General features: G+C 40.7%; 1 protein-coding gene across 1 annotated transcript in view; it reads left to right on the top strand.

Moving 5' to 3' along the window:
- The first annotated feature begins 1,180 nt into the window (after positions 1-1,180).
- The window catches only part of LOC110032356, a 19,702-nt gene continuing 11,176 nt past the window's right edge, over positions 1,181-9,706 (top strand). Inside the window, 2 exon segments of the mRNA XM_020735955.1 lie at positions 1,181-1,471; positions 1,546-1,770. Coding sequence (XP_020591614.1) covers positions 1,388-1,471; positions 1,546-1,770 — 309 coding nt within the window. The 5' untranslated portion in view covers positions 1,181-1,387.

Genomic DNA, 9,706 nt, shown 5'->3' with positions numbered 1-9,706 from the left:
TGCACATTGTGACATCTAAAGTGACTTCACATGAAGGAGCAGGTGGAGGTCGGAGCTGGCCAGAGGAGGCGGCGGCCAAAAGTGGTTGTAGACAACAGCGATCGGAGGAGGCAAAGGTTGAAGTTGGCTAAAGGCGGCAGTGGTGGTCGGAGTTGGCTATTGGTGGTGACTGGAGCTGGCTGGAGGTAGCAGCAGACTTAGGAGGAGGAGGCCAGAGTTGGTCAGAGGCGGTGACGGTGCCCAGAGCTGGCTGGCTATAACAGGCGGTGGCTGATGGTGGTCGGCGACTGCAGGAGCAAGAGGCGTTCATCGAATTGTCGAAGCAGAATCCTGAGCTTCAATGGCTATAATAGGCGGTGGCTGATGGTGGTTGGCGACTGCAGGAGCAAGAGGCTTTCATCGAATTGTCGAAGCAGAATCCTGAGCTTCAACTCCCTCTTCTCCAGGCTCTGGTTTTCTTATGGCTCAGGGTCTAGTTTCCTCCTTAAGAGGGGACATGGCTCTATTTATAGAGTCCAGGTTATAAATAAAGATAAGAAATCAAACCACATTTGATCAGATGACATGGAGAGATCCTCTTAATCAGATGTCATTTGATCGATATTTGACTACCTTAATGATGTCAAAGTTGAGCGATCTTAGGCTCGTTGGACTCATCTTGTCGAGACGTTCAATTTGACTATAAGTTTGTCATATTCATAATCTCTGACCTTCCAATTATGCCAAAAAAAATCCTAAAAATAATTTAATAGTTTGATATTGCATGATTCAACTTGGCTTGTACCAATTTTGGACCGTTGGATCCATCTCCTCGTGCTGGTCTGTTTGACTGTAAATTTGCTTAAGTCAAAGTTATGCATGACTTTTAATCAAAGTTTGAATATTTATTGCTAAAAAAAATTATCTCCAAATTTACGTCACACCTTAAAATTCATGTCAAATGATGAAAATTTATTAATGACATATCAACAAACATATCATTTAATTTGTATGTATTTATATATCTAACATTTAAACTTCAATTTTTTACATACATTACATTTATATATGAAAAAATGTATTTCACATATTAAAATTTAAAATTATAATATTTTTCATGTGATATGAATGATTACATGTAGCATAAATATAAAAAACTAATATTTACGCGCTTCTAAATGCATCTAATGCCCCATGTAATTACGCAGTTGGTACCGTGTGTACCACAAGCCAACCATCCATATCAAACGGTCCAAAAGTTCCTATCCTCTCCATCACCCGCCGATCTTCTCCCGTCCACAATCTCCCGCTATCCACTGCGAACTTCTCCCTCCCTCACGCTCTCTCTCTCCACATAGATCCTCCCCAGTCCCAACGCAGCGCTTCCACGGCCGCTCATCCAGCAACAATGTCCGCCGCCGCCGCATCCATCTCGGCCGTCTCAATCTCTAAATCCCATTCTTCCAATGCCTCAGTTCTAACCCAAACCAAGGTGAGCCCAAACGAGCTCTCAATCAAAACCCCGTCTATCATCTAAATCAAAAACTTCTCTATTAATCCCTGCAGCAGCCCTCCCTCCACCGTCTTTTGCTCGGCGAGAAGCGAAGGAGCCGATTCTTACCGGCGATTAAGATCAGGAGGATCGGCGGAAGAAACAGCTCCGTGCGCGAGAGGAGAGCGCTCGAGATCACGGCGAAGACCACCGGAGCGTCGAAGAACATCGAGGTTGAAGTGGATAAGCCTCTAGGACTAACCCTAGGGCAGAAATCTGGAGGCGGGGTTGTCATCACTGTAAGCAGCTTAGTCTGTTCTATTTCTTCTCGCTTTTCCTGCTTGAATCCTTTCTATTTGGGTTGGGGAAGTGGCGGCGTTTTGATTCCTGGAGTCTTGATGTTTACAAACCGCATAATTGTTATGTATTTTGCATATCAACACCTAATGTTTTGATTATTACATTTATAATACTTTGATGTTGGTTGGGTTGAGGTAGAGCCATCCTCGGGTTGATCTTGTGCTTGATCAATTAATCGAGTTTGAGCTTGAGGTTAATTCTTGGAGTCCAAGCTGGCTCACAAGCCACCTTGTTTATTTTGAAAGAGAGAAAAAATAATTCAAGCTCGTGTTATAATAAAATGACAAATTGAATGAGCAATTAAAAGATAAATAAAACATAAATTGCTGGGAAAAATATAAAGTGACCCATAGGAAGTATAAGAGAATAATTTGTGATACTAAAAATTATGCTTTTAGTGATTTTTATAATATATTAAGGTTGAATCCTAAATTGTTCTGTGAATCACACCTAAGGAACATAACGTTAGTCGAATGAAAGAAGAAAGAAGGAAGACTGAAGTACTCTCTATATTTTTAGTCAGAATTCTTTTCGGAGTCCTCTTAATTGAAAATGATCCTTTTATTTGTAAATCATATGTAGGATCTGACAATTTACATGATTTTCTTCGCTTAAAAGAAGGGGTGTTGCCATAATTGATGAGTCATTACATTTTACGTATTTGTAACTGAATAATATTTATTCTGACCCTATAACTGTTATCGGTGCTGCTCCATGTTTGTAACTACCTCCCCCTCTAGCAGATACTGGGCGGGAGATTAACATTTATTCTGACCCTGTAACTGCTATCGGTGCTGCTCCATGTTTGTAACTACCTTAAACACCGCTTTGCATTCGTAAGTGCTCAATTTGGTTAGTTGGAATTCGTTCGGTCGACTTGGATTTATTTGGCCAACCAAGTATCATTCTGCCGACTGAATGGTCTTTGGTCATCCTTTTCGAAGAGACACATTGTCCTCGAGTAGGATTATTTCATTATGTAGAGGGTGAATCACTGTAATCTGACAAGCTGCCTATCTTCGATTAAGGTGTCTATATTGAAGAGCTTCATTCTGGGAGACTGTTGATTTTTGTGCTGGTAGTTGTTGGGAAGCAGGTGCTGACGCGGTCGTTCGGTATTTGTTGGGACTTTCATTCTCTTCACTATGCCGGCTTCTGAGACTGATTAATCAAATAGCGAATGCTCACATATCGGTATTGTTTGTGTTTACCATTATATTTTTTTTGAGATTAATGCAGAGATAATTCTGATGTATATAATTAGTTTCTTGATTCTTTTATTTTTTTGAAAGTGACAACCGTCATTAGAATAAGAGAATTAAATAACATAACTGTTAATATAATGAATAATAAATATCATTATAAATTATACTCCCTTGATTTTTGCTTCTTCTAGGCAGACGATCTGCTCCGTCGTTTAGCTGATGAGGCTATTTGAAGCTAAGCTGCACCAATAGATGTTCCTCCTCTGCCACCAACCGATAGTGGTTTTCATGGTGGTATGCGTCCTATTGTCGCAGAGAGCTTCCAACATTAGAACTGGGTCAAATGATTGGTAACTCTGTTGTTCTTTTTAATTCGATCCACCCATTTACCTTTGTAACGACAACTCAATTATTGCAAATGAAACTGTTAATATCATAGACTCTCGGCCCAATGCCTCTTTCGGTCCCAACACCTCCCCCTCTAGCAGATACTGGGCGGGAGATTAATGGTCACGGGGAGTCTCAAGAGTCATTAGACCGTCGTATGGACGAGGTTGTGGGTTCTTTTGCTCAGGCTGTTGATATCTAGCGTGAAGCTACTATCTCGGACTTACGGGAGGAGTTGGCAGTCATGTATGCAGAAACAAAGGCTCTCCGAGCCCAAGTTGCTGTTGTGAAGGCTTTTCGGGCCAAAGTTGAAGATAGGGAAACACTCCGGGCCCAGGTTGTTGATGTGGAAGTTCTCCTGGCCGAAGAGGTGAACTGGTCAAATTTCGGGTCACCAGTTCGATTTCTCATGTACGTGCCAAAGAAGAGAAAATAGAGACATGCAAGTTTGATGGGCGTGCGTTGTACATGATTTTAATAAATCGGAGTTAGGTCCTGCCCGAGGGGGCGAATGACCTGACTGTAAAATATTTATTTTTATATATAAAAATTTTCCATAATTTAGCCATCATGATTTTTCTTGAATTTTGTGTCAAGGTGACATTCTGAAGGAACCCGATGCGGCGCTTCAGCTTCCCCAAGGGGTCTATAAATAGGTCTAAATGGATGTTAAGTGAAACTTTCACATTTTCTACTTTGACTATCTTTAGGTCATTTTTCTTCTAGAGCTTGATGGCTCCCAAATACTATTCTCAGATTTTTTGGTTCAGTTAGGCCGTGCGAGAGATCTATCCTTACTGAGTTTGAGGTTTAGGTTATTAGACGAGACTTGTGTTTACGACACAAGTGTGGTCCTGGAGCAATTGGATGCGGATGTCCAAGCCACCGACTATCTTGGTGATGACTTAATTTTTTTACCGAGACTAGTTTCATTGCCTCTATGTATGGAGCTTCACTTGATCTTCAACTTCTATGGAGTTATAAAGTCTTAAATGAAGTCGAATTCAATTGCAGCGGTGATGACATACGTGATCTATCTGGGCAAGAGAGGCGTTCTTTGGTGCCACAAACTGTTTTCACTTATGTTCTCCCTTCGAGTCGAGTCAGATGGGTGTGTGGTTTTTTGGGACTACTCGGAAGTTTTATTTAATAGACCTTAAAAACAAGATAAAAGATTGGAAGCTCTGCTTTTTGAGGGGTGTCTGCGATCAGTGGGGCATTTCAACTAGAGCCACCGGCGACCTGTTTAAGAAGAGTAAAACAAGTTCTCCTCAGCTGAAAGCAATGGAGCAGGTTTTATTCTCGGCTTGCAGTTGTCGGTGGTTCAATACACCGATCCTTTGACTGTAAATCGGGTTTTGAATCCGAAAGAATGACTTGATGACAAAATAGATGTGGACTTCTTCTAATGAGTTCGAGGAGAAAATGCAACTAGAGAAGGTGGCTCAGCTCTCCTAGAAGACATCAAGAAAAGGAAGAAGTGGACGAAGAAGCAGAAGAGGGAACAAAAGAAACTAACCTGTTTTTAGGGCAAATACTAGTTTGGATTTCATTGACTCGGTTTTAAAAACATCTGTTGTTATTCAAAATAAAGTCACAGACGAATTAATATTGTCGAACAAAACTCCCCCGGTGATAATAGGTGATTCAGGAGATGATGCGACTCCTTCCCTTTTCTCTACATATACCGAAAGGTCGTCGAGGCTTCTCTCGACACAGGAGATCTCCATCTGATTTAATCCCTCCATTTGAAAGGACTGAAGTGAGCCATCAGTCTCCACAGGTGCAGGTTGAAGTTGGTGGAGATTCTAGGGAAAGCATAGGTGAAGTCGCCATTTCGGCTGATGCAGCTGAGCGTAGGAGCAAGGGCAAACTCGTCTCCTCTGATCCTTTCCTCCCATGTCAACAAAGAAGTAAGAAAGGAGGGCAGGATTGTTGGATTCCACTGCAAAAAAGACCGGCCAAAATTTTCATAAACTTCGATTCGAGTATCGGCTTGGTTAATATTGAGAGGGGTTGGTTTCCCCTAAATTCAACATCCACAGGGTACGCTTCAATGATCGCGGACATCCTTTGGTCGGCTGATTTAGATAGGCATCTTGATGAGCTCCATTCGGTCGAATTGTGTCAATTGCTCGATCGCTATGCTTCTACTCATCATTTGGCATTCATCTACTCATCCATGAGAGAGAGGCTTGCGAAGTATGAGGAGAAAGCAAGAACTTATTTGGAAAGAACAGAGCTAGCGACCATGAGGGCGGTCAAAGCGAAGGTTGATTTGAAAAATGTTCAGATGGATCTACAAATAACATTCAAATGGATTTCAAGGTTCAAGAAGAAAATGTTGAATTAACCGAACACATGTCCACCATGAAGACCGCCGAAAAACTCCTCACCACTCAAGTGGAATACCTCGAGACGGGTCGCAAAAGTTGCCGTTGATGAGTTTGCTAAAGGGGGATAATTGATTCTAAATATTCTGATCTTGAAGAGTTTAAGACACTCTACGACGTTTCTTCTACTTCCGAACATCGCTGAGAATTTGAGGGCGGTAACATTGCTTATGAAGGAACGTCCAATACTCATTCTGAAGTCTCATAAATTTGGTCTTTCATCATTTTTCCTCCTTTTTTAAGTCTAAATACTTAAATTTTGTAACACATTCATATGCATGAAACATGATATTTTGTTCAACTATTAATTGTGATTATACGTTTGACTGTGGTGACTTTTATAATCATAGTTGCTTCATTTATATAATTCGTCTGTTTTTTCTTCGAAATAAAAATCTTCGTCAAACATAATTTCAGAAATTTAGAAAAAGGCCTTAGAAAAAAATTTGAAATTTTTTACTCATTTTTGGAACTTCGTATGTTGTTTGTATCTCGGTGACCTTTTGGTTAGGGCATTTTTCAATCGTTTCGTTTATAACTAAGCGTGATAATGCTTTTTCATCGTCCTTGTTGCGACCAAGCGTCGTAATGATTTTCGGTCGTTTTACTGCAACCAAGCATCAAAATGCTTTTTTGGTCGTCTTTATTTTGACTAGGCGTCAGATTGTTTATTTGTCGTCTTAATCGCGACTAGGCGTTGGAATGCTTTTCGATCATGTTACCGTGACCAAGCATCAAAATACTTTTGGGTTATTTTGTAGAATGCTCGATAGTATCTTTCTTTTTATTCAACAAATTATAGTCAGTTTTAAAAATGAAATTAAGTCAAATGATAATATTGCCTCAAATTTGATTAAAGATACAAAAATAATCATTTTATTTATGGATAAAACTTTTTGAGGTCATTCCCACTCCATGTTCATGGGAGGACTTTCTCGTGTACATCTTCAACTTATACGCACTAGGAGCAACTCGCTGGTTGATGATGAACACATTGGTCCACGTTTAATCGAGCTTTTCTACCGACTGTCCTCTCGTGGCAGAGTCGATTTTCTTCAGAACTAGATAGCAGGGGAAAATGTCTTTTCCCGGACGTTTTTTTGTAGTGTCGGCCAGTTCTTTTCATTTCGTCTTGTCGCAAGGCAGCGTTGGTTCGAATTTCTTCTAATAGATCGAGTGCGAGCGAAGCTCCTTCATTTGCACCTTACCAATCAACAAGCTCCCCTTGGTCGAAAAACGTTGTAGTGACTACTATTTGACTATAGTGATTATACTCGACTATTAACATGGACTCCATTCCATGGTAAAACATGTATGGTGTTTGCCCGGTCGATTGCGTTGGTGTGTTCTAGATAGCCCAAAGAACCGAAGGAAGCAAATCCGCCTATTCATCTTTTACACCTTCAACCTTTATCCTTAGGAGGTTTAAACTGACCTTGTTCGCAGCTTTGGCTTGACCATTAGTTTAAGGGTGATGAACAGGCGAAAACTTCAGGCTAATCCCCTGGCTCTGGCAGAAATCTTTCACCCCCTGATCAACGATCTGAGTTCCATTATCCGTGATGAGTTTTAGGGGCAAACGATATCAACAAATTAATTTTGTCCAGATAAATTTTTGAATCACACTTGCAGTGATCCAAGGGAGAGCTTTTGCCTCTATCCATTTAGAGAAGTAATCCATGACGACCAAAAGAAATTTTTTTGTCGTTTGGAAGGAGGAAATGATCCAAGGATATCCAACCCTCATACGATGACAGACCATTGACTAACAATCGGTTGTAATTTATGACCCGACTGGTGCTGTAGTGGAGCATATTTCTGGCATTATTCGCACCTATGGGAAAACTGTTATGCGTCCTTCAAGAGGGTTAGCAAGAAATAACCTTTTATTTGTACTCGATGAGCTATGTTTTTTCCCCTTGAATGGCTTCTGCATTCGTCTGGATGTGCTTTGCGGAGGGTGCTTCAAATTCTCTTTATTTGACACATTTTAAAAGCAAGGACGTGGTCGTCCTTTGGAATAACATGTCTCCAATGAGAAGATATTAGACAACCTTGAACTTGAAGCTTCGCAAAACTGTTACAGCTTCACGAATATTGTTTGTTTTGAAGTAGTGGATATAAGGATCCGCCTAGCTTTACATATTGTACGCTTCCATTTCCATTACTTTCCGCTCTTCAATGGACGGTCGAAGAAGCTTTTTGGGCGCTTTGTTTCCAACACGCGTATTTTTTGATAAGAGATCTGCCACTTGATTCTCTTCTTGCACTACGTGTCCAATACTAAAAGCTTATGAACTCACCAATTTTCATTTTTTATTTCATTCAAGTATTTGATCATCATCTCATCATCAGCTTGAAATTTCTCACTAACTTGGTTGACAATTAGCTAAGAATCAGACTTCACTATTAGATGCAACGCGCCTACTTTTTGAGCTAATCGAGTCTAGCTTTCAACGCTTCGTATTCCACTTGATTATTTGTGATAGCAAAATCAAGGACGACCATATGATAAATATGTTCTTCGGTTAGGCTACTTAACGCTAGCCCTCTTTCTGCCTTTGTTTGGGCTGAAGCTCCATCCACGTGAAGGATCCAAGCTTGCATGTTTGCTCCTCACTCTTCATTTCATCCACTCAATTCCGAGAAATCTACCAAGAAATCTGCAACAACTTGAGCTTTGATCGCCGGTCGTGGGACTCGAGTAAGGTCATACTCACTGAACTCTACAAACCATTTTAATAATCAACTCGAATGTTCCGGCTGGGTGAGTATAGACTTGAGTCGATGATCAGTGATCAACTTAATTAGATGAGTCTGGAAATATGATCGAAGCCTGCGAGCAGAAATAATAAGAGCAAATGTTAGTTTCTCCATAAGAGGATACCTTATTTTGGCTTCTCTGAGGCCCTGAATTGTATAATAAACAGGAAATTGCTTTTTTGGCTCTTCTCGGACGAGGACCAAACTATTGTCTTTCAGACCGCTCCCATGTAAAGTGAAAGTTCTTCCTTCGACTTCGAACTTCGCAGCAACGGTGGAGATATTAACGATTGTTGTAAATTCTGGAAAGCTTTTATGCATTCGTTCTTCCACTCAAACTTTTTTGCTTATCTCAGGACTTTGAAGAAGGCAACACATTTGTCTCCTGACTCAAGGCTCCAAACGTGAGCTTTTGCACTTCTTTAGCATTTCGGGGAGAAGGCATGTTGAGGAATTCCTTCACTTTCTCGGGACTAGCCTTAATGCCTTCGGATGTCAAGAGGTACCCAATGAATTTCCTCGTTGAGGCTCCAAACGTACATTTCAATGGGTTCAACTTCATATTATATTTCCTAACATTTGGAATGTTTCTTTTAAATCACACAGATGTTGTTCGGTCGTGTTCCTTTTCACTAACACATCATCCACACAGACCTCAATATTTCTTTTTTTTGTTCAGAAAAAAAGTACATTCATTAGATGTTGATAAGTTGCGCTAGCATTTTTCAGCCCGAAGGACATCAGAGTAAAACTATACAATAGGTCATTTTCTCTGAATAGGTCAGGTGCATTTTGTCTTGTGATATTCGAAAAAAACGTCTACGAAACTCATCACCGAGTATCCGACTGGAGAGTCCACCAGAGCATCAATCCAGGGTGGTGGATAGCCATTCTTTGGGCAAGCGGTGTTCAAATTTGTGAAGTCCACACATTTTTCATTTGTTGTTAGACTTTCACACCATGACCACGTTGGATGCTCAGGAGGGGCATTGAACTTCTCGAATGTGTCCGACTTCTAAAGTTTCTTGACTTCTTTGCAAATGGGTTCGGCTAAAGTTATCGTTGCTGATCAGAGCTTCTGTTTTACCGGCAGGGGGGGTGAAATGACGTTGAGTCCGTGACAAACC

Source organism: Phalaenopsis equestris, unplaced genomic scaffold, assembly GCF_001263595.1.
Source record: "Phalaenopsis equestris unplaced genomic scaffold, ASM126359v1 Scaffold000930, whole genome shotgun sequence".
Taxonomy (NCBI): domain Eukaryota; kingdom Viridiplantae; phylum Streptophyta; class Magnoliopsida; order Asparagales; family Orchidaceae; genus Phalaenopsis; species Phalaenopsis equestris.
This window is presented reverse-complemented; position numbering and strand designations above follow the sequence as displayed.